The sequence below is a fragment of the Callithrix jacchus genome, chromosome 1 (genome assembly GCF_049354715.1).
Source record: "Callithrix jacchus isolate 240 chromosome 1, calJac240_pri, whole genome shotgun sequence".
Lineage (NCBI taxonomy): Eukaryota > Metazoa > Chordata > Mammalia > Primates > Cebidae > Callithrix > Callithrix jacchus.
The window spans coordinates 170079159-170105939 of NC_133502.1; the positions used below are offsets into that span (position 1 = coordinate 170079159).

The 26781-nt window shown below is 50.9% G+C and overlaps 1 protein-coding gene across 36 annotated transcripts in view; it reads left to right on the plus strand.

Annotated features, from left to right (window-relative positions):
• The window catches only part of DAB2IP (DAB2 interacting protein), a 211232-nt gene that overhangs the window by 14673 nt on the left and 169778 nt on the right, over positions 1–26781 (plus strand). For 7 of the 36 annotated variants that reach the window (XM_078375552.1, XM_078375470.1, XM_078375487.1 and 4 more), the window contains exon 2: positions 14068–14586. The exons of 22 other annotated variants lie outside the window; for them this stretch is intronic. Coding sequence is in view for 4 of the 14 variants with exons in the window: in XM_078375470.1 (XP_078231596.1) it covers positions 14484–14586 (103 nt within the window). In the remaining 10 variants the exon portion in view is untranslated. Of the gene's footprint in view, positions 1–14067; positions 14587–15509; positions 15739–26781 lie in introns of those variants that run through there. 7 more of the 36 variants (XM_078375547.1, XM_035256361.3, XM_035256352.2 and 4 more) reach the window with 1 other exon arrangement.

The following is a 26781-nucleotide window of genomic DNA, read 5'->3' on the forward strand; positions in this document are numbered from 1 at the left end:
GCCCCTTTGCTCACCACAGCCCCTAGAAGCCTTCCCAGACCCTCACTGAGTTCCTAGTGCCCTGGTGGCCACAGTCACTGCAGGATGCAGCTGTCTCCGGGTGAAGGCTCTGCCCTGGGGGCAGCCCTCATGTTCATCTCATTCTCCCGTAGCCTTAGGCTTGAGACAGAAAGCTTGCAACCAGCAACCAGTGAGCTTTTGTTGAGAGAAGGGAAGGAGCAATAAAAACAAAAATGAAAACAAAAACATATTTTTAGAAAAAGGAGAAGCTGGCTAAGTGCAGTGGCTCATGCCTGTAATCCCAACACTTTGCGAGGCTGAGGTGGGTGGATCGCTTGAGGTCAGCAGTTCAAGACCAGCCTGGCCAACATAGCGAAACTCCGTCTCTACACAAAATACAAAAAATTAGTCAGGCATCTATAGTATCCCAGCTACTCAGGAGGCTGAGGCAGGAGAATTGCTTGAACCCGGGAGGTGGAGTTTGCAGTGAGCTAAGATCATGCTGCTGCACTCCAGCCTGGGCAACTGAGAGTGAGACTCTTTCAGGGAAGGGGAGGGGAGGGGAGGGGAGGGGAGGGGAGGGGAGGGAAGAAAGGAGGGAAAAGAAAGAAGAAAAAGGAGAGGTCAAGAAAGAGAAAGCAAATGGGTAACGGGGTCGGGTAGTGGCTGACTCTTCTGGCCACTGAGGAACGTTCCAGAATGGACAGATTGAACGGCCTGAGCATCAGAGCAGATACCATTCCTCTGTGGCGAGACCCCTGGACAGCTCAGTGCCCAAGAGTCAGGGTCCTGGGCACAGGCTGATTTGCTGGCAGGCCCCGCTACAGTTTGCCAACAAGGCAGGACAGGTGTTGGGGGATGGGGGGTTCCCAGGTGGGCATTTAGCCGCACTTCAGGCATCACCTGCCATCTGTGGATTCTTGTCTCTAAGAACCCCAAGAGCCCACAGGCTCTGTGTAGGCCAGTGGTTTTCCCACCGTGTCCAAGGAGATGCTCAGAAGCTGGCATGTAGGAGACACTTCCTTCCTTGAATCCAGCTGAGACTAGAGCAGCTCGCTGGCATCTGATACAACACGAACATTGAGGCCGGGCGCAGTGGTTCACACTTGTAATCCCAGCACTTTGGGAGGCTGAAGCAGGCAGCTCACGAGGTCAGGAGTTTGAGACCAGCCTGGACAACATGGTGAAACCCCGCCTCTACTAAAAATACAAAAACCAGGCATAGTGGTGCATGCCTATAATCTCAGCTACAACTTGGGAAGCTGAAGCAGAAGAATTGCTTGAACCCGGGAGGCAGAGTTTGCAGTGAGCTGAGATCATGCTACTGCACTCCAGCCTGGGTGACGGAGTGAGACTCTGTCTCAAAAAAAAAAATTTTTTTTTTAGATAGATTACAGGCATGAGCCACCACACCCAGCCTCAAAATAATAATAATAATAATAATAATACAAATGTTGGGCTTGCCTGAAATTTTTCATTTAAATGAGGGTTCTGAATCACTTACACCCAGGACTTTGAGGCTGCAATGAACTATAATGTGATCACTCCACTGCTCTCTAGACAGGGCAACAAGCAAGACCCTGTCTCTAAATAAATAAATAAATGCAATGAGAGTTCCGTGGCTCAAGTAGTTTAAAGAACACTGGTCTGACCTCTTCCCCTTCTTGTAAAGATGGGAAGACAAGGCCTAGAGACAAACAGGTTTCATCCCAAGTGCCCAGGGAGGACAGGGTACAGAGCTACCTCTAGCTCCTGGCCCCTCCTGCTGGAGCACACAGGCCCTCTGCTGAAAACATAAACATATGAGGGAAGGATCAAGAATCTGAAAGTAGGTTTTGTTGGGTAACAGGGAATAACAACAAAGGACACTCAGTTTCTGGGACAAGGCGTGGGAAGTGGAAAAGAGGACCAAAGTGGGAATAGGGACACAGAGTGGCTGGAAGGGGTTCGTGGAAAGACAGCCACCCTGCACTTTGGTAATTAATGGTAGCTAGCCTGCCGCCAACGCCATTTAAAAACACTTCATAAATTTCCCAGCTTTGGACAAGGCAGCACTAGGTTTATCTTTATTTATTAATTTTTACTTATTTTTGGAGACAGGGTCTTGCTGCATTTCCCCGGCTGGAGTGCAGTAGCTATTCACAGGCACGATCATAGCCAACTGCAGCCTTGAACTCCTGGCCTCAAGCGATCTTCCTGTCTCAGCCTGCTGAGTAGCTTGGACCACAGGCACGCGCCACTGTGCCCAGCAGCACTAGGTTTAGAATCAGAATCTCAGGGTTCAAGTCCCAACTCCTCCATTTATTTACTCACTGCATTGACCCTGGCTAAATTAATGACCTCCTGAGACTCAGTTTCTTCCTCACTAAAATGCAGCTAACAACACCTCGGTCCCAGAATGGTGAGGGGTCAATGAGAGCAGAGTAGAGGCTCAACAATTCCTGGTGGGCTCAGGATTCTTCCTTGCACAGGAGCTTGGGGAAGGTTCAAATCCCAGCTCTGCCCCTTACTAGATATGTGACTTGAGGCAAGTCTCCTAACCTCTCTGCCTGAGTTTTCTCATCTGCAAAATGAGGATGATAGTAGCATGCACCTCCCTCACAGGATGTAATGAGTTGATATGGATTTAAGCACTTAGAACAGGGCTCCATGAGTGTTTGTTATCATTATTTGGACCCTATTAGTATCTCAAAGATTAGGTCTTGCCAAGAAGAGATGGTAGAAATGGAATAAAAGAATGCACAAGATTGGCTGGGCACAGTGGCTCATGCCTGTAATCCCAGCACTTTGGGAGGCCACGGTGGGCAGATCGCTTTCAGCTCAGGAGTTCAAGACCAGCCTGGGCAGCAAGATCCCCATCTCTACAAAAAATACAAAAATTAGCCAGGCATGGTGGTGCATACCTAATGTCCCAGATACTCGGGAAGCTGAGGCCGGAGGATCGCTTGAGCCCGGGAAGCAGAGGTTGCAGTGAGGTGAGATTGTGCCACTACACTCCAGCCTGGGTGAGGGTTTGAACTAGTTAATGAATGAATGTAAGAAAAATTGGGGTTCTACCAGGAACCCTAGTATGAATGTAACTTGACCTGGTCCTAACCCATCGGTGTCTTCCAGTCAGTGATTCCTCTGGGCTGGGAGCCCACCCTGGCTCCCTGGCTCTGGGTCTCTCCCTGTAGTTTGCTGCAAACACGTAGAGGTAGGATACCATTTTGCCCCTAGATGACTTTGGGTGATAAAGAAGTAACTTCAGCCTCCTTGAATTGAATCTTCTATCCAGAATGTGTAACAAACCTGGAAACTGGAATTGGCCTGAAGCTGATTATTCTGGGAGGGCACCTCCTGGCATTAAAACTAAATTAGATCAAGGTACCTCTGTTATTAGCAAAATAATTCCCTATGATTACAGAACACAGTCATGAATCCTGATGGCAGATGAACTTCAGGTGACTTACTTGAGAAAAATAACTGCGAAAATCACAGGCTCATCTAATCGTTTCTTTATGGCGTTGCAGTTGGGTAATTATGCTAATAGTTATAAGAAATCCTCTTTTGTGGTCTGGGATTGGGAGGGCTTGAGACAGAAACCTGAGTGAAAGATATTACCTGCTTTGAGTTGGAGAGACTGGGAGCCATGTTTGGGTCCAAAATGGGCTCCTTCCAGGGAGCTGGTTTGGCTCCTGTCTATGGGGGAGAAAGTTGGTGGGCAGCCTGAATTGCAGTGACTTCTACTTTGGGAAGCTGAGGCAGACAGATTGCTTGAGCCCAGGAGTTCAAGACCAGCCTGGACAACATAGCAAGACCCCCGCTTTTGCCAAAAATACAAAAATTTGCCAGGCACGGCGGTGTATACCTTTAGTTCCAGCTACTTAGGAGGCTGAGGTGGGTGGATTACTTGAGCTTGGGAGGTGGAGGCTGCAGTGAGCCATGATTGCACCACCACACTCCAGCCTGGGGAGCAACATAAACAAAATTTGCAGTGGCATCATTAAGCATCCCTCTTTAGATCATCTTAATACAGGAAGTTGAATTTGTCCAAGTTCCACTGTTGGGCATGATAATTCCAAGAAGCAAGTTAAGTTGTAAAAGCTCAGGACCTCTCAATCGATTTGATTCAGCAAACATGCCTCTGAGCCCACTGGGTACCAGGCAGTGATCTAGGCACAGGCAGGGAGGCTGCCAGCATTCAAGGGTGTGCCTGATGCTTTCTAAACAGTCTCTTGTCCTCTCAGTAACCTGATGAGAGAGACAGTATTGTGCCCATTCTAGAGACAAGGAAATGAAGGCTCAGAGAAGTGAAATGGTGCCACTGCTGCTAATTGGAGGAGATGACTCCTTCCATCCACCCACAGGGAATCTAGATCTAGGAGACTTCCTGGAAGAACAGATTCAGGAAAGGGCATTGTAAGCAGAGGAACAGCTTGAGCAAATGTCTCAGAGGCAGGTGATTAAAGAGGGGGTTCAAGAATGGGGTTGAGGCCAGGTGCGGTGGCTCACGCCTGTAATCCCAACACTCTGGGATACCAAGGCTGGCAGATTGCTGTAGGTCAGGAGCTCGAGACCAGCCTGACCAACATGGTGAACTCTTGACTCTACTGATAAGACAAAAATTAGCTGGGTGTGGTGGCACATGCTGTAGTCCCTGCTACTCAGGAGGGTTAGGTGAAAGAATCACCTGAGCCTGGAAGGCTGAGGCTGCAGTGAGCCAAGATCTGACCACTGTACTCCAGTCTGGGCAACTTAGAGTGAGATCCTCTCTCAAGAGGAAAAAAAAAAGGAATGGGGTTGAGAGGGTAGCCGAAGGTCAGGAAACAGACCCTCAAATGACCAATTGGGGGTTTGGCCAATGGGGAGCCACCAGAAGTGTTTGGGTAAAGGAGGGATAAGATGGACTCAGAGGATACCTGCATGGAAGTTGGGGGGGCCCACTGGTAGATGAGGCTGCTTGCGGGGAGCGGGGGCAGAAGGAGATAAAAAATGGATAATTTTTTCAGCATGAGTGTGTCCCAAATATTGCATAAGATATACTAAAAAAAATTCATGTTTTTATACAATTTACATTCACCTGGCATCTTGAATTTCATCTGGTCCTCCTACCTCCATCTCCTCACATCAGTGCCCAGCTGGGTTCTTTGCCCATGATGACTTTCCCCTACAGGCACACAGCCTGGTAAACTCCTATCCACCCACTGAAGCCCTACCCTTCTTACCCCCACTGTGGCAATAGTTATCATGCATTACGGTGCTTACTTTCTTAGGTAATTATTTTACTATCTACCCATCCCCTCAGCAGCCAATCTTACTTCTGGCTGTATAGGGGAAAAAAGTCAAGATCATGAGTCTTCCTCCCCAACCCAAGTTGATTCCAATGTCTGCTTCTGTCTTAAGACAAGCCGGCTTCTCCACCCCTCTTGCAACCTTGCCCGATCCCTTGAGTATTGTACACCTCTATCACTGGCAGCCCCCAAATCAGACATTCTGCTGGGCCATTCCCACCAGCTGGAACACCTAGCAAGTGCTTTCCATCCTCCTTGTCCTCAGTTGGGTTCCCCAGGAGCAGGCTCTGAGAGGTATTCATGCACAGGAGGTCCATCAGGGACCACTCTTGGGCTCAACACCAGCAGAAAGGAAGGGAAAGGAAGGGGAGAGGAGGGGAGGGAAGGGAGCAGGACTGGGCAGAAGGAGGAATTGAGCTTCCCTGCAGTCAGTGCAAGCCTTACCCCACCCTACACCTGGAGCTGGGAGGGCCCTTCAGAGTCATCTTGAGCATGGCCAAGCTTTTTTTTTTTTTTTTGAGACAGAGTCTATCACCCAGGCTGGAGTGCAGTGGTGCAATCTCAATCTCAGCTTACTGCAACCTCCGCCTCCAGGTTTCAAGTGATTCTCCTGCCTCAGCCACCCGAGTAGCTGGGATTACAGGTGCGCACCCCCATGCTGGACTAATTTTGTGTATTTTTAGTAGAGACAGGGTTTCACCATGCTGGCTAGGCTGACCTCAAACTCCTGACCTCATGACCCGCCCACCTCAGCCTCCCAAAGCATGCCAAGATTTTAGGACCCTGGGTTGGTCAGTCACCGGATGTAGGACACCCCAGGAAGGAGGTGTCATCTCTGTGGAGGTGGCTCTTCAACAGAGGCAACCCCCAAAGAGCTGAGCGCTGAGGGACTACTTCCAGCAGCCCCCCCGACCCCTAAGGGAGTGAGACCTTCACTCCTGAAGAAGAGATCTGAGTTGCACATCCCACCACCCCCACACCAAACCCAAGGCATTCCCCACCAGCAGCCATCAAATTTCTTATCTTCCTTCTGACCCAACCCTTCCTGTCTTACCTTCCTCTCCTAGTCACTCCCCAGATTTTTGTCAAACCCAGGAGTTGGCTATGTCCCTCCCCTGCTTAAGGTCTCCCAGTAGCCTCCTAAAGGCCAAGCTCCTGTGCATGGCATGTAGGGTACCTCCTGACACAGCCCTGTCTCTTCTCCTGCTCCCTCTCCTGGCTGCTCCCCTCACTTGAGGCTCCAATAATACTTGACTGTAATTCCCAGAGAGTGCTGGCTGTTTCACGGTACCATGCTTTTTCATGGGCGGTTTCCTCTTGGCCTGGCTAACTTTTCTGTCTCTCTTCCTTAAAGACACACTCAGAAGTCATCTCCTTGGAAGCCTTTCCTGGAGCCACTCCCGCCCCCCTCCCAAGGCTGGTAGCAGAGCCCTGTAGCTGCCCACCTCTGTCTCAGCCATTGCCAGCAGTGCTCAGCAGCACATGGGAGTGTCCTGCTTGAGGGCAACCTGAGGACATTGTTACCTGTCTCTTCCCCCTGCATCTGGGTCCCCAGCACCCAGCCCAGAGCCTCGCTCAAAAGGGGACTGATGACATTGACTTAGGCACGTGGAGAACCCAAGGATGGCAAGAGTGGGTATGAGAGAAACTGCGGAGATGGAATCAAAGGATCTGGGAATGATTAGACTCAGACAGGGATGCGCCCCCTCAAAACAGGTCTTCCCTGGGAACGGCTGTTCTCCTGTTCAGTATCACCTGGTCCTTCCTCCATGCATAGTGTCTGACATCATCTCATTCATTCTGGGCATTGAATTCTCAATGCCTCAGAGGCAGAAGTGAGGTCTGTGCACTTCTCCTATTTATGCTCTGTGACTGTCATGCTCCCCACACACTGCATCAGAGCTGCTCTCTCTTCCTGGCCCCTCCTTCCCTCTCTTCCCTGCCATTTATGCCATCCCTGTTCCAGGGTCTTCATCCTGTGATGCTTCAGTCACTGTGGTTTTGAGTTTCACTTCCATCATCGGGTAAAGACTCACCACCCCAGTAAGAGATGAAAATCTATCTGTGAAAAGGGTGTTGTGGTTACAAAGCCTAGGATGTGGAATCAAACAGATGCGGCTTGAGAACAGGCTCTGTCATCAACCTGCTGTGTCATCTTGTGCAATTTGCTTAAACTATGAGCCTCAGTTTCCTTATCTGTCAAGGAGAAATAGATACTAGAACCTTTTCAGAGGCGGCTGTGAGAATTAAACGAGAGAACACCTGGCAAAGTACTGAAACTTGCGTTCATAGCAATGGGCAGAAACGTAGATATTTCTAGCAAAAAACAGTGTCCAACAACGATCAACAGAGCCTCTCATGGAGGTGGGCAAGCAGACGTGCATTCACTCGTTCATTCAACAAACACGCGTTGAGCACCTAGTATGTGCAGCGCCCTTGCTGAGGGTAGGAGGGGATGCAACAATGTGGAAAACCAGGCATGACCCCTGTGTTCAGGGATCCCCAGCCGGGGAGCATGACACATCCACCCAGTCATCACACAATGACGGTGTGGTCACCAACTGCAATGAATACCATGAAGGAAAGTGACTTGAGCCATGGGTGTGTCCTGTGGGAGGCCAGGGAAGGCTTCCCTGAGGAAACCACATTAAGCTTCTATTGGGAGAAGCTAAGTAGGCCAAGGAAGGGAGAAAGTGTTCTCAAGAGGGGGGCCTGGTATGCAAAGGCTGTGTTGTGGGAAGAAGCATTGCATATTTGAGAATCTGGAAGATGACTGGAGTGGCTGAAGGCAGAGAGGGAGGGAGCAGATGGCAAGAAATGAGGCTGGGGACAGGCAGGTAGCTCAAGCCTGCAATCCCAGCACTTTGGGAGGGTGAGGCTGGTGGATCACTTGAGGCCAGGAGTTCAATACCAGCCTGGACAACATAGTGAAACCCCGTCTCTACCAAAAATATAAAAATTAGTTGGTCACAGTGACACATGCCTGTAATTCCAGCTACTCGGGAGGCTGAGGCACTAGAATCGCTTAAACCCAGGAGGTGAAGGTTGCAGTGAGCTGAGATCATGGCACTGCACTCCAACCTCGGGCAACAGAGTGAGATTCTGTTCTCCGACCAAAAAAAAAAAAAAAAAGAATTGAGGCTGGGGAGGTGGGTAGGACCTGATCACCCAGGATCTGGGAGGCCACAGGATGACAAGAAACATTGAAAGCTTTTCAAAAGAAGTGAGGGTGATATGATTGGATCTGTGCTTTGAAAGCCTGATGAGGAGAACTAGCGGACAGGGACCCATATGGAGAGGTGCCAGGTGGATGCAGGGAACCAGCTCAGTTCTTAATGAAGTCCAGGCAGGAGCCCACAGTGCCCGGACTGGGCTGGAGATAAACATCTGGGAATCATCGGCATAAGGAGGTGGAGGCAGCAGTGAGCCAAGATAGTGCCACTGTACTCCAGCCTGGATGACAGAGCAAAACTCCATCTCAAAAAAAAGGAAAGAAAGACGGCAGATCTTAAGCTGGGCCAACTTCCTGCCTGGTGGGGCCATGTGCATGGGACAAAGAGCCCCAGTGGCTAATGTCCATGTCACCAGGATAATATTATGTTGTCCAAAAAGATCTGAACCAAAGAGGATTGGGACATTAGCTCAGAGAATCTCATTGGAACCCTTGAAATACACGTTGTTCTTTTCCAGTGGCCATATAGCCCTGTCATCTGTATATATTTGTTTGCTTGTACAACATGTAACATCAGCCAATTCATCGTCTAGAGCTGAACCATAAGCAATTTGCTATCCAGTATGTTGTCTTAAAGGAAGAACCCGACAAGTGGGCATATGTGGATTTTGCATATATAGTACAGATGATGCATTTGGTAAATCGCTTCAGACGCATCCCATGGGGAAGGTGCCACAGGCTCTGTCGCCCCTACAGATGGAAGCTGGCAAGGCAAAGACGGGTCCAGATTGGAATCCCTGGGCTACATGCAAGAACAGACTGAGGGGAGCCAGAGCGGATGGGGAGACAGAAAGGAGAGTCTATAGCTCTGAAGTGCTGTACAGCCCCTCACCCAGAGGGTGGGACGAAGGACAGAAGGAATGAGCACCAGAAGCACTAACTTCAGGCACATTTCTGACCTCATCTCCCAGGCTAGCCTCCATCGGTGTGTTTTTTGTTCAGAACTGGAGAGCGCCCCTGGAATTTTTTAAATATTGGAGACAGGATCTTGTCTGTCTCCCAGGCTGGAAGGCAATAGCTTATTGCAGCATCAAACTCCTGGGCTCAAGGGATCCTCCTGCCTCAGCCTCCCAAGTAGCTGGGACTACAGGCATGCTCACCACTGTGCTTGGCTCCTCTTAGAATTTTGCTGTTGTTGTATTTTTTGAGACAGAGTATCACTTTGTTGTCCAGGCTAGAGTACAGTGGCATGAACATGGCTCACTGCAGCCTTGACCTCCTGGGCTCAAGTGATTCTTTCACCTCAGCCTCCCAAGAATCTGGGATTACAGATGCATGCCACCATGCCTGGCTAATTGTTTTTTCTTTTTTGTAGTGATGAGGTCTTGCCATGTTGCCCAGGCCGGTCTTGAGCTCCTGGGCTCAAGCGATCCTCCCATCTTGGCCTCCCAAAGTGCTGGAATTACAAACATGAGCCACTGTGCTCAGCTCCCTGGAATTTTTAATCAGCTTCCAACTTTCTTTTTGTTGTTGTTGTTTGCTTGTTTGTTTGTTTTTGAGTCAGAATCTCACTCTGTCACCCAGGCTGGAGTACAGTGGCATGATCTGGGCTCACTGCAACCTCTGCCTTCCAGGTTCAAGCAATTCTCCTGCTTCAGCCTCCCGAGTAGCTGAGACTACCAGCATGCACCACCACACCCAGCTAATTTTTATATTTTTAGTAGAGACAGGGTTTTACCATGTTGACCAGCTGGTCTTAAACTCCTGACCTCAGGTGATCTGCTCACCTCAGCCTCCCAAAGTGCTGGGATTACAGAGGTGAGCCACTGTGCCTGGCCTTCCTGTTTTCATAGTAAGTAACCTGATAGAGTTCCTTCCATCCTCCCATCCAAACATCTTCCTCTTGACCATAGTCATATAATTGCTACCTGTACCAAGGACAAAGCCAAGCATTTTGCCACTATGATCTCATTGCATCATTGTAATAACCCTTGTGATAATCTGCAGTCAATGTTGGCTACGTAGACCCAGCAACAGGCTCAGAGGGATGTGGTAGCATGCTCTAGGTCACACAGCTGGCAAGCAGGTAAGCCTGGATATGAATGCAGCACTCTGACTCAAAGTTCACATTCCCATCAAGAACACTCAATGAAGACCAAGCAATCAGTCCAGCAGGCAGTGAGCTTACTTTCCTTTTGACAGTTTGGCATGAGCCCTTTTGGTTTCTGAATCTTTAGGTCCCTCAGTCCTTTTCTTCATTCAACAAACCTTCCTGAGGCCAGACCCCGTGCAGGTAGTGGGGCTGCAAGGTTTGCGACCTGGAAGAGCTCACAGTCTGCTCTAGGAGACAGAGCCATAAGCAGGCGCAACAATCTACAATGTGATAAACATAGATGTGGAACGGGTGGGTACTGTGGGAACCCTCTGCTTCCCATGGGCTGAAATGCCTAAGCTGGATTATAATAGGAGAAGCAGGTACTGACTGGGTAGAGACAGGGAGGACAGGCATTCTCGGAAGAGCATTTGTACACAGTGTGTACAAATTCCTGGGGCGTGATAGAGCTTGGGGGCTTGGAAGAACTGGTTGTATGGTAGTGCTTGGGTCGGGGGCAGTCTCAGCTGATTGGGACTAGGGTGTGAAGGACCCCAGTGAAGACTGCAGGTGGGGCTATTCTTATTCCTAAGATTTACTGAGCACTTCATCATGAACCAGGCTTTGTGCTAGGTATTTCCCAGAAAGGATGACCACGTTATTAAAATGAGAAAATTGAAGTTCAGAGTAGGACTGAGTTTTATGTGGCCTCCCCCACGACTGCTCTGCACCTTAAAAAAAAAGTGACGAAGAATAAGACAAACACAGGCTGGGCTTGGTGGCTCATATCTGTAACCCCAGCACTTTGGGAGGCTGAGGCAGGCAGATCATCTGCGGTCGGGAGCTCAAGACCAGCTTGACCAACATAGAGAAATCCTGTCTTTACTAAAAACACAAAAAAATTAGCCAGGTGTGGTGGCCCATGCCTGTAATCCCAGCTACTATGGAGGCTGAGGTGAGCAGATATCACGCCATTGCACTCCACCCTGGGCCACAAGAGCAAAACTCCATCTAAAAAAAAAAAAAAAAAAAAAACAAAGAAAGAAAGAAAGACAAACACTGTGTGTCTCCTATCCTGGTCAAGAAATAAAACCTAGGATGAGCATGATGTCTCACACCTGTAATCCTAGCACTTTAGGAGGCCAAAGCAGAAGGATTGCTTGAGCCCAGGAATTTGAGGCCAGGCTGAGCACCATAGTGAGACCTTTTCTCTACAACAAACAAACAAAACATTAGCCCAGCATGGTGGCATGCACCTGTAGTCCCAGCTACTCAGGAGGCTGAGGTGGGTAAATCCCTTGATCCTGGGAGTTTAAGGCTGCGGTGAGGTATCATTACACTACTGCACTTCAGCCTGATTGAAAGAGTGAGATGCTGTCTGGAAAAAAAAAAAAAAGGAAAAGAAAGAAAACCTTAGTAAGATGCTTGAATGTGTGAAGCCCCTTCCTATCAAATATCTCCCTCTCTCCAGAGGTGAACACTTTGCAAAATGGGGTATTTATCATTCCTCTGAATGTCTTTATACTTTTACCATATTATCTGTGCATTCCTATGCAATATATGGTATTCTGTTTTGCATGTTTAAAGAATCTATATGAAGGCTGGGCATGGTGGTTCATGCCACTAGTCACGTAGTTTGTGGAATTACAGGAATAGAACTTGAAGCCGGGGTAGGCATAGTGATTCACGCCTATAATCCCAGCACTTTAGGAGGCCGGGAGAGAGGACTGCTTGAGTCCAGGAGTTTGAGACCAGCCTGGTCACATAAAGAGACCTTCTTCTCTACAGATAAAAAATTAACTGCATTCGGCGCCTGTGGTCCCAGCTACTCAGAAGGCTGAGGTGGGAGTATCACCTGAGCCGAGGAGTCTGAGGCTGCAGTGAGCTGTGATCGTGCACTGCACTCCATCCTGGGTGACAAAGCAAGCCTCTGTCTCAAAACAAAACATAACAAAACACTGTAGGAATGATATTACACCAGTTTGATCTGTGACATGCTCTCCTCCCCTCATTTGAGATTGGAGATTTAGAATGAATTTCTGGTCATTCATTTCTGCTGCAGTGTAGAATTTCACTGACTACTCCACAATTTGTTTATGCATTCTTCCTCTGATAGGAATGGAGGCTGTTTCAAATTCCTTACTAGTATTAACATTGTTGCAGTGAGCAAGAGGTTCTCTAGGTCAAGACTCTGGGTCACTCAGGTATGTGCACTTCAGCATTTCTAGATTCTGCCAAATTGTTTCCCAGAGTGGCCATACCCATTTCCCCTCTTGCATGCAGCATAGGACAGTTCTCCAGGTTCCATGTCCCTGCTGTCCCACCTCTTTGTTTTTGTGCCAATCTGACAGGTGTGAAGTGGCACTTTACTGTAGTTTTGTTTTATATTTCTCTGATTACTAGTGAGACGGACCATCTTTGCATATGTTTATTGGTCATTCATGTTTCTTTTTCTGTGAATTGCCTGTTCATATATTTTGCCCAATCTCCCATTGTCTCTTTTGAAGTTGGTTTGTAGAAGGCATGATATTTTGAATATCATGTTGCAAATATCATCTTTTGATAAACAGAAGTTTGCATTTTAATTAAATGTATCAATATTCTTCATGATGATTTGTACTTTTAGGGTCTTCTTTAAGACAAGATCCTTGATTATTACGAGTTTGTGTGTGTGTGTGTGTATGTGTGTGTGTGTGTGTGTGTGTGTGTAAGTTCTCAGTACACCTGGAACTGATCATTTATGCATGGTGTGAGGTAGGGATTCATTTCATCTTTTTGTAATATGGACATTCAATTGCTCTAGCACCATTTTTAGAAATGTCCACCCTTCTCCCACTGACCCATGGGGGCATCTCTGCTACATATCAAGTTTTCATACCTGTGTGGGTCTATTTTTGCAGCCTCTATTCTAGTCCACTGGCCTATTTATCCTTAGGCCAATACCATATGCTGTGATTGTACATTTTGGGGCCCTTAGCACCTCCTCTCTTGAATTAGAAAAGTGCTAGTGAATTCCTGAGAGTAGATTCTTGTTTTCACCTTTGCAGCTCTCTGATCATGCTTTACATGAACATTCACATAACTCTTTTGTTTACAAAAGGATTTGTTGCATACTACCTCTTGGAGTTCTAAAACTCCCTTTTGCAGAAGATAAAACTGAGACACAGAGGTGAGATGATTTGCCAAGGTCACATGGCCAGAAAGTGTTGGATTAGGGGTTCTATCAGATTTCAAAACCATCCTGTGCATCCATCTCACATGCTCTGAAGACTTCCATTGATCCTGGTATCGGATTTCACTCCTTCCTACCTTCATTCAACAAGTAGCTCCTGATTGATGGCCGTGCCAGCTTCTGGCGGGTGCTGGGGCTGAGATCCCATTTCTGGGAGGCTCTTCCCAATGCTGGAGACCGGTGGGAAGGGTGAGACAGTAGATGGGCATTTTATGGGACACCGTCTGCTGCTTGGGATCAGCATCAAGTCCTGCCAGGTTTCATAACCAATTTAAAGAGCCTCATTTTTGGCGTGCAGTTGGGCCCAGGCACTGTCTTCGGAGAGGACGCCGGCTTCCCCCTGGAGTTAGACGCGTCCTCCCGCCCTCCCGCCTCGAGAGGCAGGAATGCGAAGGATCAGCTTTCAGCTGAGCTGCGGCTGCCGTTCGGGGAGTTCACCGTGCAGGCCCGTCCCCAGCGGCCGAATTAACTGGTTCTGTCTGTCCGACTGGGAGAGCAGCTCTCGCTAAAAATAGCGCCCTGCCCAGCTCGACCTGTGCGCGCCTGGAGCTCTACCTGCGCGCCGCTGTGGGAGTCCGAGCCGGGACAGCTCGAGGAGCCCGGGAGCCCTGCACAACGACCCCGGAGGCGGAGGCCACGGGCATCGCGCTGGCCCCACAGGTGCCGCGGAGGGTGGCAGGCCAGCAGGCTGAAGCGCTGCCTAGGCCGTCCGGGATGGGAGCCGGCGGTGTCGCCTTCCGCGCCCTCGCCTGGGCCTCCCTGCCCCTGCTGGGGCCTCCCGCCTGCGCGCTCGGCGAAGACACGCTCTGCTGCCGAGGTAAGGTCGGGCGCCTGAGGACGCGCCCTCGTCGTGCCTGGGCACTTGCCGGGGGCCTCTTTCTTCTCCTCGGCCCCAGATCCGAGGGTGGGGGCGAGGTGAGGAAGAACCCAGGCATCCGCGTAGGGCTGGGGAAAGGAGGCAGCAGCGCTCTGCAAACCCGCCTTTAGCTGGAAAACGTCGCTGTCCCGCCACCACTGTCCGAAAAGCGTTCGCCACCCCCCCAACTCTGGCCTCAGTGTGCCTAACTGGGAAATGGGTCAAGAAGATAGTCACGATTTAATATTTGTTGTGACCCCAAGAGAAGTGTGGGGACCTGCTAAAGCGGCTTGCAGACGCTCGCGGGAAGTTCCCCGAGCCAGCTGGAGTCCTCGGGAGTTTCTGTTAGTAGGAGTGCTGAGGTGCCTTCCCCGTGACAGCCCGCACTCTGCTCTTCCAAAGCTCTAGTCCCCGGGTCAGTCCTCGGCTCCTGAGGTTGGAGATCCACGCAGGGCACACAGGAAAGTTTAAGGGGTCAGCGGATGCGGGAAGAGTCTAGCGCGAAGGGGAGTTGTGGGGATAAGTAAAGCAAAGCCGCCGCCACTCCTCCGTCCCGTACCCTCATAGCCCCGAGACGGAAGCAGAGGTCATCTCTGGACTCCTGGAGGCCTGGGGATTCCGGGAGGAAAGGGGGCGTGTGGTCCCGCCGGCATCCCGGGCCAGCACCGGGCTGGGGAGCCTGTGCTCCGAGCCGAGGACCTCGGCTCTGCGCAGTCCGGCCTGGGCGGGGCAGTGGGGAGGCGGCGGATTGACCAAACAGGTGCGCCCCCGCCCCTCCGCTCCCGCCCCCGCTGGGTCCCCGGCCTGGCGGGCGGAGCTGCTGGCGGCTGGGCCTGCGATTGGCAGGGCTGGGCAGGCCGGGTGGCCCGGGGAGCCCAAGAGCCGAAGAGCCCCGGCGCCGGGGGAGGCGCAGACCCGCCGGAGCGCGCTTCTGCCTGGCCGGCCGCCTACTCCGCCCGTCCCGCTCCACTCGGCCCAGCTGGCGCGAAGGAAACTTTCCTGCAGCCGCCCGGCGACCCCGTGACTCCGCCGCTTCGCGACCCTGGACCTGGGCCGCTCGGGCTCCGGAGCTTTCGGGATGGCAGCGCCCAGCAGCCGGGCCCGGGCGTAGAGGTAAAAGCTGGGGGCCGCGGGTCAGGTGAAGGGGGCCCGGGTGGTTGGCCGGGATAGGAGCGGCATCCCAGGTTCCAGAGGATCCGGGGGCTCCGATGCGAGGTGTTGGGGTAGGGGACTGAGGAATAGGCAGCGACTTTGCTTTATTTACCCCGCTTTTACGCTACAGTCCCCTTTCTCTCAGGGAAATCTGCGCAATGCACTGACCCTTTAAACTTTCCCGTGCGTCCTGCCCAGATCTCCACCGCAGGGACCCAGGGCTGAAGCTGGGTTCTTGGGGGAGTACAACACAGGGGATCGCCGGGAAGACGCCCCCAGCTGGGGCCCGCGGGCGGCGGGAGTCGTGTGTGTGGTGTGTGTGTGTGTGTGTGTGTGTGTGTGTGGCGAGCTGCCAGCCCACCGATCCCCAAGGCTTCCAGCGCTCTCCCAAACTTCAGATCTTCCTCAGCTCACCCTGGGGATTGGTGATAGAGCAGTCGAACCTCTCCACCCAGAGCCAGGCACCCCGTGGGGCACTCAACTTTTGGGTGTTTTTGTTCAATCCTAGCCGATCCTAAATTATCAGGGAGGCGATTGGCAGGGCTGGGTCGTTGGAGTGAGGTCTCTTTTCCGTTTCCTGGGCCGCTCTGGACCCCACCTTCTGTGAAAACACCTTGGGCTAAGCAGAGTGGGAACAGGAACCAGCGCCACCTGGTTGCAATGCTCAGCCTGGTGGGGATGACTGCGGGGTGTTCTGGTCTCAGGATGGTCCACGCTTGAGCTATCTGGTATGACTTAGATGGAAACTCCTCTCCCTCTGCCTCCTTCTGCTATTAAGAAGGGACATTTTATCTTAGTTTTGATTGTGAGCGGGTGAGTACGTAGCTTGTCACCGATGAGGACCAATCTTTAGCATTAGTTCCCTTAATGTTAACTCCTTTCCATGTTTGATGACCTAGGACAGAACACCTAAGAGAAAAAAACAAACAAGGAAACAAAAAAAGGAACTAAAACCTAGCTCTGGAGCCCAGAGAACCGGGTTCCAACGCCAGCCCCTGCTGCTCACTAGCTGTGTATCCGTGGGCAGGTTTCCTAACCTCTCCGAGCTCAAGGGTCCGGTCCAAGGGGGCTATAGTGAGACGTTTTCGAGGTGAGGCGTCGAAGGCGCCTGGCTCACAGAACAGCCTCTTGAGCAGCCAGTCTATACCCTGGAGCTTGTGCCCTCTTGCTGTGTGAGAGAGTTAGCATCCTCGTGCCTCAGTTTCCTCTCCTCTCGAACGTTGGTAAGGACCAGCCCCTCTTAATCAGCCTTTTTAAGAAAAGTGCACAGATGCACACACTCACAATTTCAGTGGGTTTGCAGCCTCAGATTTAAACAGCCCCACCATTCTTATCCCTGCCATGAATTATTCAGAATGTACAAGGCTTCTGTCTATCCTGACCTTACCCCCTTTCCCCACCCCCTTTAGACACCTGGAGGTAGCTATTGTAAATAGCAAGGAAGAGCAAATGAACTAAATAACCAGCATGGTGGGGAAAAGGGCTGACCTGCAGAACCTGCCCCAAAGTCACTTTCAAGATGACCTGGCCCCCCTGGCCCCCCTGCCCCCCCCATTCTTCCTTCCCTGGTACTGTGTCCCCACTTGGTGAACATCTAGGCTTTTTTGCTAGGGATCCTCTAGTGACAGTGAACTCACTAGACAGTTGGTTTCATGATTGTGCAACTCTTGGTTTCATGATTGGGCAACATGCTTCCTGTTTGGGGCAGAAATCTGTGTCTCCGTGACTTCTATCTGCTGACTAGTACAAGCCTTGGAGTATCTCTTACTGTCTCAATTATCCAGCGTGGTCGCCTGGTGCCTGGTGTTCTGTTCTGTCCCTTGAGCATTTAACACACAGGCATGAGGCTGGTGATGATCATACACTATTTATTGAGTGTTTATTATATGCCAGGCCCAGCCCTGAGGATTTTACATGTTATTTTCTTGCATCCATAAAACAAACCCATGAGGTTGATTGTTTTCTTACCTTCATTTTGCATATAAAGAAACAGGTTTAGAGAGGTTAAGGGACTGACCCAAGATCCTACAACTGGTAAGGGGCTGGGCTGTGTACCAAACCCAGCATCTGTGTCTGTCTTTACAGCACATGCTTCACTTTTGACCTTTGCTGGCACACATGCCTCGTGTGTGTGTGTGTGTGTGTGTGTGTGTGTGTACCCACCTGTGTGTGCCTGGGACTGGTGTGTGCCACCAATGCTTTTATCACAAACACCTGGAGCACCTGTTACAGTGCAGGCTCCTCATCTCTACTCCAGGCCCTGGGATCTGCACTTTCAAACCTCTCAGGCTGTTTTCCTGCAGATGGCAGTTTGAGGAGCATAGCACTGAGGCCCTCTTAGGAAGAGAACGTGGACTATAGGTTTCAGCAGATCTGAATTTACTGGAGCTGGTTACTTTTCCTTTCTGGGGCTTTCTCCCAACTGAAAGATGGGGATGCTGTCCCACCCACCAGCAGGTGGAAGGGAGCAGGCCCTTGGCTGACAGGAGCCCTGGTGACACGTCTCCTACCATAAGTGAATGCGCTTGGGGGCAGACCTGTGGCACCCCCAAGATCACTGGCCTCTGCTTTCTAGGATTGGTGTGTCTTAGATCAGGCCCTTGTGCTCAGGTTATTTTATTTTATTTTGGAGACAGGGTCTCACTCTGTCACCCAGGCTGGAGTGTGGTGGTACTATCATAGCTCACTGAGGCCTCAAACTCCTGTGCTCCAGTGATCCTCCCACCTTAGCCTCCTTAGCAGCTGGGACTACAGGCACACGCCATCATGCCTGGCTAATGTTGACATTTTTAATAGAGATGAAGTCTCGCTATGTTGCTCAGGCTGGTCTTGATCTCCTGAGTTCCTGATGCTCCTGCCTCAGCCTTCCAAAGTGCTGGGATTGTAGGTGTGAGCCACCGCACTCAGCCTCTGCTCAGGTTTTTCACCCAGAGTGGTGGGGACCCTGGAGAGGTTGGCAGAAACCTCTCCCTCCCCTCTACATCTTCTTCCTCCATCCTCCTGTGGTGGCCTCTGACCCTCCCAGCCAGAAGGTGCTGGGCCCACATCTCTGGGGGAGAGGAGTGGGGTGTGCCCATCTGTGTTTTCAATCTCCATCCCTTCCCTTGGAGAACTGCTCCGTGGGTCATTGGACAGCTCTGGAGAAATGTCTGGCCCAAGGCTGCCTGGCCCGGGCTGACTCACTAGGAGAGGTACAGGGTAAAGGAATCGCCAGCATGGACCTCAGCTGTATCGCAATTCTGGCCTACCAGCTATGCTGCAGACAGGGTGCTTGTTCTGCCTTGAACCTGTTCAATCTTCACAAAATTATTAGATACCCATTTTATGGAAAAGGTCACTGGAGTCCAGGAAACTGCAGTGACATGTCCAAGTCCCTAACGTGTGTGTGTGTGTGGGCAGGTGAGGAAGTGGTGGTGAGGAGTCAGGACCTGAATCCAGATGCCTTGACAATAAGGCACTCTGGTCTCTTTCGCAGTCGATTTCATGCCTCACTGTTTTTCTGCCCCACCTGGTTGTGGCTTTGGTGCCAGAGCACTCACCTGGAAGCTTGAAGACCTGGGCCACGATCCAGCTGTGTGACCCTGGCCAGGGCTGGTTGTGCCTTAAAATATTAGATTTCTCTTCTGTAAAGGGGCTGGAGGTGGGGCTTTTTGGCCAGATCTCTGAGGTTCTTTCCTACCTTGACATTCACAGGTTGGACTTCTGTCTGCATTTCCTGTCTGCATTTCTGGGGAGAGGAATTCGTGATGGGCTCAGGGCATGGGTGAGGGGTTGAGCTGGGCTGGAGGGCAGAGTGCTCCATGGGAATTGCTATGAAAGAGGCCAGAGGCCAGGTGCGGTGGCTCACGACTGCAATCCCAGCACTTTGGGAGGTCGAGACGGGCGGATCACCTGAGGTCAGGAGTTCAAGATCAGCCTGGCCAACATGGTGAAACCCTGTCTCTACTAAAAATACAAAAATTAGCCGGGCGTGGTGGCAGGTGCCCGTAATCCCAGCTACTCTAGAGGCTGAAACAGGAGAATCACTTGAACCCAGGAGGCAGAGGTTGCTGTGAGCCGAGATTGAGCCACTGCACTCCACCTGGGGCAACAAAGAGTGAAACTCCATCTCCAAAAAAAAAAAAAAAAAAAAAAAAAAAAACAACGGGGCCAGAAAGGCTCTTATGGGAATGGTGGCCAGTGGGGCCAGGACACCAGGGGACAGTCCAGTGGTGCACAGGTAGTGGGGGAAGGCCAGGGCAGGGGGAGGTTGCTTACCTTAGAATTACGCAGTATTTTGCACCCTTATCCTTGCAAGAAGGTAACAGTGAGAATGACTGGGAGTCATGGGCAGGAGCTAAGGGATAACGTGGGGGCACTAGAGCCAACCCCACTGCACCTCTCTCAGCCCTGGATAGTCCTCAGCAGGAGACAAAGGGGATGTGTAACAGCCTTGTCTGTCTCCCAAGCCTCCCATCACACGTCTCTCCTCTGGGCTTCCTCAGTCTTTCCTGAATCTGACCTGAACGGCTCTAACCTCTCCCTGGAGCGAGCAGCTGGCTGAGGGGGTCCAGCTGCCTGTCCCCCATCTCTGGTTGGCCTCCAGCAGCCCGGCTTCCTAAAGCAGCCCCTGGTAGCCACAGCCTTTGCTGGCCACTTACTGTCATGTGAGTGGCTTCCTGTTAACCACAGGATCAAACCCAAGCTCCCAGGCCTGGCAAATAGCCCACAGCTGGCTCCAGTTTTCTTCCCTCCTCTTCTTTATCTGCTCTGCAGGTTTTATATTGTCTGGTCTGATGTTTGCCTGTGACTTCCAGAATGCCATTTTCTCTCTGCCACTGCTTCACTGCCCAAATTCTTCCTGCCCCTCTGAGTCTAGCGCAAATCTCACCTCCATTTTGTCTCATTGCCCCTCTAAGGATGAGCTGTTTCCTGCTGATGGCCTGGCTTGTGGCTCTTTCTTACAAACTGCCCTGCTTTGCCTGTTGCTGTCCGCTTGCCTGTCCCCCACAGTGGGCTCTGGGCTTTAGTAATTGCTCTAGTAAATGCCCTAGTGAATGCTCAGAAAGCTTTGTAGAGTTGGACTAGCTTTGAATCAGGCATGGTTTTTCCACTCCCGCTCCAAGTGCTGTACCTGCACCCCTCCACCACACAGTCAAGCAGGGAGCCTCACAGTCAGCTCTGGCACGGCTGGCTCTCGAAAGGGACAGACAGAGAGATGCCTTTGGTTCACAGAAGGACTTCTCTGCCTTGTTTGGATTGTGTTTTTTTTTTTTTTTTTTGAGACAGGGTCTCGATCTGTCGCCCAGGCTGGAGGGCAGTGCTGCAATCTCAGCTCACTCCAACCTCTGCCTTCCAGGCTCAAAGGATCCTCCCACTTCAGCCTCCCGAGTAGGTGGGACTACAGGTGCTCACTATCATACCCAGCCAATTTTTGTAAGGACAGGGTTTGCCCATGTTGCCCAAGCTCATCTCAAACTCCTGAGCTCAAGCGATCTGCCTGCCTCAGCCTCCCAAAGTGTTGGGATTACAGGCATGAGCCACCATGCCCGGCCTCATTGTTTGAATTGTTCTTTTTGTTTTTTTTTAGACTGAGTCTCGCTCTGTCACCAAACTGGAGTGCAGTGACTCTATCTCAGCTCACTGCAACCTCTGCCTCCCGGGTTCAAGTGATACTTCTGCCTCAGCTTCCCAAGTAGCTGTGGCTACAGGCACGTGCCACCACGCCCAGCTAATTTTTGTACTTTTAGTAGAGATGGTGTTTCACTATGTTGGCCTGATTGAGGTCAGGTCTCGATCTCCTGACCTCAGGTGATCCACCCGCCTCGGTCTCCCAAAGTGCTGGGATTATAGGCATGAGCCACCACGCCCGGCCTGAATTGTTCTCGATCTGCTTCTTTAAAAAACTTTATTCTTGCTGTGTGGCATCAAGCGGGGCCGGCGGGGGAAGCCACCTGTCAGTGTCAGTCCCCACCTGCAGGCTGAACTTCAGGTCTGAAATGAGAATAGCCAAATTCATCTGCTTCTTTAGAATTATTATTGGTTTTTTTGAGACAGGATCTCACTCTGTCACTCAGGCTGGAGTGCAGTGGCATGGTCTTGGCTCACTGCAACCTCTACCTCCTGAGCTCCAGTGATCCTCCCACCTCAGCCTCCCTAGAGTATCTGGCACTACAGGCACCTACCATCATGCCCGGCTAATTTAAACGTTTTTCTTCTTGTAGAGATGAGATCTCACTATATTGCCCAGGCTGGTCATGAACTCCTAGGCTCAAGCAGCCCTCCCACCTAGGCCCCCCAAAGTGCTGGGATTGTATGCATGAGCCACCATGCCTGGCTTCTTTAGAATTCTTAAGGGCATTTATAAAGTACTTGCGAAGCCTCTGTGGGGGTCATTGGGATCATGTCGGGGACCCACAGACGTGGCCCCCACAGACATGGACATCGAGGGGTCACATGGCTCTTCTAGGGTTGCACAGTTATGTGTGGCCAGAAAGTCCACAGAAACATCTGTCACTGAGCTCAAAGGGGGCTGTTGAGCCTTAGAGGCCAAAAGGGAAAGAACAAAATAAGGACCAAGAATATATACTACGGCTGGGTGTGGTGGCTCACGTCTATGATCCCAGCACTTTGGGAGGCCAAGGCGGATGGATCACCTGAGGTCGGGAGTTCAAGACCAGCCTGACCAACATGGTAAAACCCTGTTTCTACTAAAAATACAAAAAGAAAGAAAGAAAGAAAGAAAGAAAGAAAGAAAGAAAGAAAGAAGGAAGGAAGGGAAGGGAGGGGAGGGGAGGGGAGGGGAGGGGAGGGGAGGGGAGGGGAGGGGAGGGAAGGGAAGGGAAGGGAAGGGAAGGGAAGGGAAGGGAAGGGAAGGGAAGGGAAGGGAAGGGAAGGGAAGGGAAGGGAAGGGAAGGGAAGGAGGGAGGAAGGAAGCTGAGATGGCACAACTGCACTCTAGCCTGGCTGACAGAATGAGACTCTGTCTCAAAAAAAAAGAAAGAAAATATGCTAAAACACAAAGCATTTATATCACATGTTCTGATGTACAAGGTGCTTTCTTCAGACGGTCCCCTTGTGACTTTCCATTGAGGAAACTGAGGCTCTGAGGAAACATGGCTCAGCTCCCATGGCCAGAAGGAGGCAGGTCAGGACTTCCCTGGGTCCCTCACTCTAGGTCCAGTGCTCACAGGGAGGACTCAGAGTGGGCGCTGGAAGGAAGTTCTCCGTATTGATGGCTCATTCAGAGTGAGGGTTTTTTTTTCTTTGACGTTCTTGTGTTGGGGTCATTTTCCATGTTAGTATCATTTGATGAGTGTGAACTCAGGCAGTGAGGGGTGAGGGAGGGGGACCAGGGAGAATGCCAGCATTCTTATGAATGTAGTGAGCACCTGTGCAGGTGGGCCAGGTGACCCGGTCAGAGATCTCTGTCCTGAAGTAGGAAGCCCCTTCTCCTTGTAGGTGGCAGCGGCTGATACCTAGTAAAGGCTCATCTTGGAGTATGGTCTGATGGATGCTAGGGTACTGGAGGGAGAAGAGAGAGATTGATCACAGTCTGGTTTTATGTTCGGATACTCCTAGCGTTCCTTTGGGTTTTTCTTTTTTTTCTTTTTTTTTTTTTTGAGATGGGGTCTTGCTCTGTCACCCAGGCTGGAGTGCAGTGCCTCAATCAGGGCTCACTGTAGCTTGAACTCCTGGGTTCAAGGAATCCTCCCATCTCAGCCTCCCAAGTAGCTGGGACTACAGGCAAGTGCCACCATGCCCAGCTAATTTTCTTAATTTTTGTAGAGATGGGGTCTTGCTGTGTTATCCAGGCTGGTGAATTCCTGGCCTCAAGTAGTCCTCCCATTTAAGCAGTCCTCACACTTTGGCCTCCCGGAGTGCTGAGATTACAGGCATGAGTCACCACCCCATCATTTCTTTGTTACTTCCTGCCCTACTTTCTGTGGCCTTATCAGTTTATCTGTCTCTGCCCTGTCCCTAGACTGAACATCCTAGCACAGGTGCCTCGTGGTTTACCCCTCTGGGTGATCCTAGAGCAAGATCCACCTCTTAAGAGGGGAGGGGACGGGATGTGAATAAGGAAATGAATAAACAGGTCAATGAGGGGCCCTTCTCAGCATCTCTGGTGACCCTATCTGATTATCACTGGCTGTAGAATGTGTGACAACTGAGTCCACCAGGCAACAGCTATTTGCCAGGGGCTGCAGGATCCAGCCAGACATGATGGAAGCAGGCCCTGGCCAGAGTAGGGATCTCAGAGCGTTTCCCAGCAGAGGGAACACCATCAAAGCTGGTGCTGCTTCCAGGAGGAGAGAATTCCCAAAAGGCTCTGTCAGCCCCTCTGATAGGGATCTGCAGGGTGTGTGAGAGATTTGTTTTTCAGCCAGGATGTGGGGAGTTAAAAATAGACATCCTAATCCCTTGAGTTCGTGTCACACTTGATGCTGTGCAGAGCCCTTTGGCTCCATTATCTCACTTGAGTGGCTCGGCAGCCTTTGACACGGGGAGAGGTTGCACTGTCCACTTTATAAGTGAGCATGTGGAGGTGTATGCCAGTTTCTCACTTGAGACTGTACCCCAAATTCAGTGGCAGGACCTGTCTGATCTCCAGCCCCTAAGGTCTGTGTTTTCTATTCTTAGGAGAAGCCAGATGAGAGTCAACAGGCTCCAGGACGGAAGGGGTTGGTGGAAACAATAGGGGTAGCTTTTTAAGCAAAGCAGCAAGGATGGCAGAGAGATAAGGACGAATCGAGGAGCCTGGGAAGCAAAGGCTCATGATGGGCTTGGGGAGTGATCGAGAACTGTGATTGGTTGGAGCCAGAGTTGGGCGGGGTAAGGTAGTGATGGGAATAAAGCAGAAAAGTATCATCAGGACCCCAAATTGAAAACCTGGAATGCCATGATAAGAATTGTGAACATAAAGCTATAGGCAATAGGGAGCCATTGAGGATTACAGAACACAGTAGTTTCCTGCTGTAACAGCAGTGCAGTGCAATGATGTGCTAACTGGCTTTGCTGTAGGCATTACTTTATGGCGTTTGACAGAATGTGTATTTTTTAAATCCTCAGAAGACACCTGTTCATCCTGACCTCTCCTTCTGGAACCTTGCATTGTGCTGGAGGGAGCACCCCATTTTCTTGGTTTTGGGAGGAGCCCACTCTGGGGTAAAGTCTGTAGCTTTTTCTGTTTTTTTTTTTTTTTTTTTTTTTTTTTTGCAACCTCCGCCTCTTGGGTTCAAGTAATTCTCCTGTCTCAGCCTCTCTAGTAGCTGGGACTACAGGCGTGTGCCACCGTGCTCGGCTAATTTTTATATATATTTAGTAGAGATGTGGTTTAACCATGTTGGTCAGGCAGGTCTTGAACTCCCGACCTCAGGTGATCCACCCACCTTGGCCTCCCAGATTGCTGGGATTACAGGTGCGAGCCACCACGCCTGGCCTTCTAGTTTTTAGTCTAGGTGCGCCTGGTTGTCCGTCTGTCTGTCTTCCCTATAGTGGGAGGAATTAAGTGAGAGGGAGGAAGTGGTGCCCAAAGTTCTGGAAGGCTCTTTCTCTCTCCTGATCTGACTCATTGAAACTTTTACAGGATGTCTAGTGCATCTCACCCTGTGCCACTGACAAGCTCCCAGACCACCAGGATCAGTTTCTTCTTCTTCCCAGTTCCACCCATCCTGCTTTGGGACCTCCATTCAGCTCCCAACTTCTCCAGGCAGGCTGCGCCGATTGTTCCGGAAACACTGACCTTTTCTGCACATTTGAGTGCCTGTGGCCGTCTAACCTGTACCTTTATTAACTCTTTGCTCCTTCCCTAGCTAGGCCAAGGCCCCTGGTGGGCAGGACAGGAACTAAGCAAGAGCTGAGCTGTACAGAAAACTGGAAATCTTCTGGTGCAAGCCACCCATTTTAGAATTGCAGGGATAGAAGCTTGGATTTGCCTGGATCTTCCTGACAAGTTCCTGGCAGAACTGGGATTCGAACTCAGATCTCCAGGGCCATCTTGTTGGCTGTCACAGCACTCAATTCTCAGAGCCATCCTGCTTCTCAGCCCCAAAAGCCAAGAATTCCCGGCTCTGTAGGAATCCCAGTTTTGCAGCCTTGGCTTCTCCTGGGGCTGGGAGCCAGCAACGCCAAGCCTGCGGCTTCCCGGAGAGGGCTCCTCGCGTCAGTGCAGCTTAGTCACAAGGATGAGATCACTACTTACCTCTGGATAGGGGAGGATGCCAAAGTTTGGGAACTTTCACTCTGAGCCACTGGATTTTGTGTGTGTGCATATAAGAAAAACAAACCTGTTGGTTGGGACTTTGTACTTGGCTCATGAACTGTGGGCTTGGGGGAGCTGCTGGGGCATGATAAGCACTTGTATTGTGCCATCTCACAGCTTCCTGGGAGAGTGGCTCTGTGTCAAGAAGGAGCTTGGACCAGAGGCAGAACCTGGTGTTAGCATTTGCTCTGCCTCACATTGGCTGTGTGACCCTGAGCACGGTGCACAACCTCTCTGGGCTGTAATGATAATACCTAGCAGCTCACACTTTCTGAGTTCTTCCCATGGGTCAGCCACTCGGCTTAAGGCTTTCCAAGCATCAGCCCATTTACTTCTCACAATAGACTCATGAGGTCCTGTTTTCATCTCTGTTTTGCAGATGAGGAAACTGAGTCCCAGAGAGGAGGAGTGATTTGCCTAAGGTCACCCAGCTGGGAAGGGGCAGAGCCAGGGTTTGAAGGCAGGTCAACTCCATAGCCTATGGTGTCAGGCACTCTGCTGCCCTGCCCTGTAGCTGCAGGACTACCTCCTGAGGGCGTGTGGAAGTATAAGTATGGAGAAACCAGGTGTGACTAAGCAGGTGAGGCATGGGAAGGTGATGAATGAAGGGTCTTTTTCTACATTGATATTCGTTCTCCATCTCCCCACTCCAGTGCTGTCCTTGTGTAGTCAGAGCGGGGCACAGAGCAGAGCAGGTATGGTGGTATCCAGGCTCCATGAGAGGAAGGAAACATTTGAAGACATGATTTCACAGACCTCCA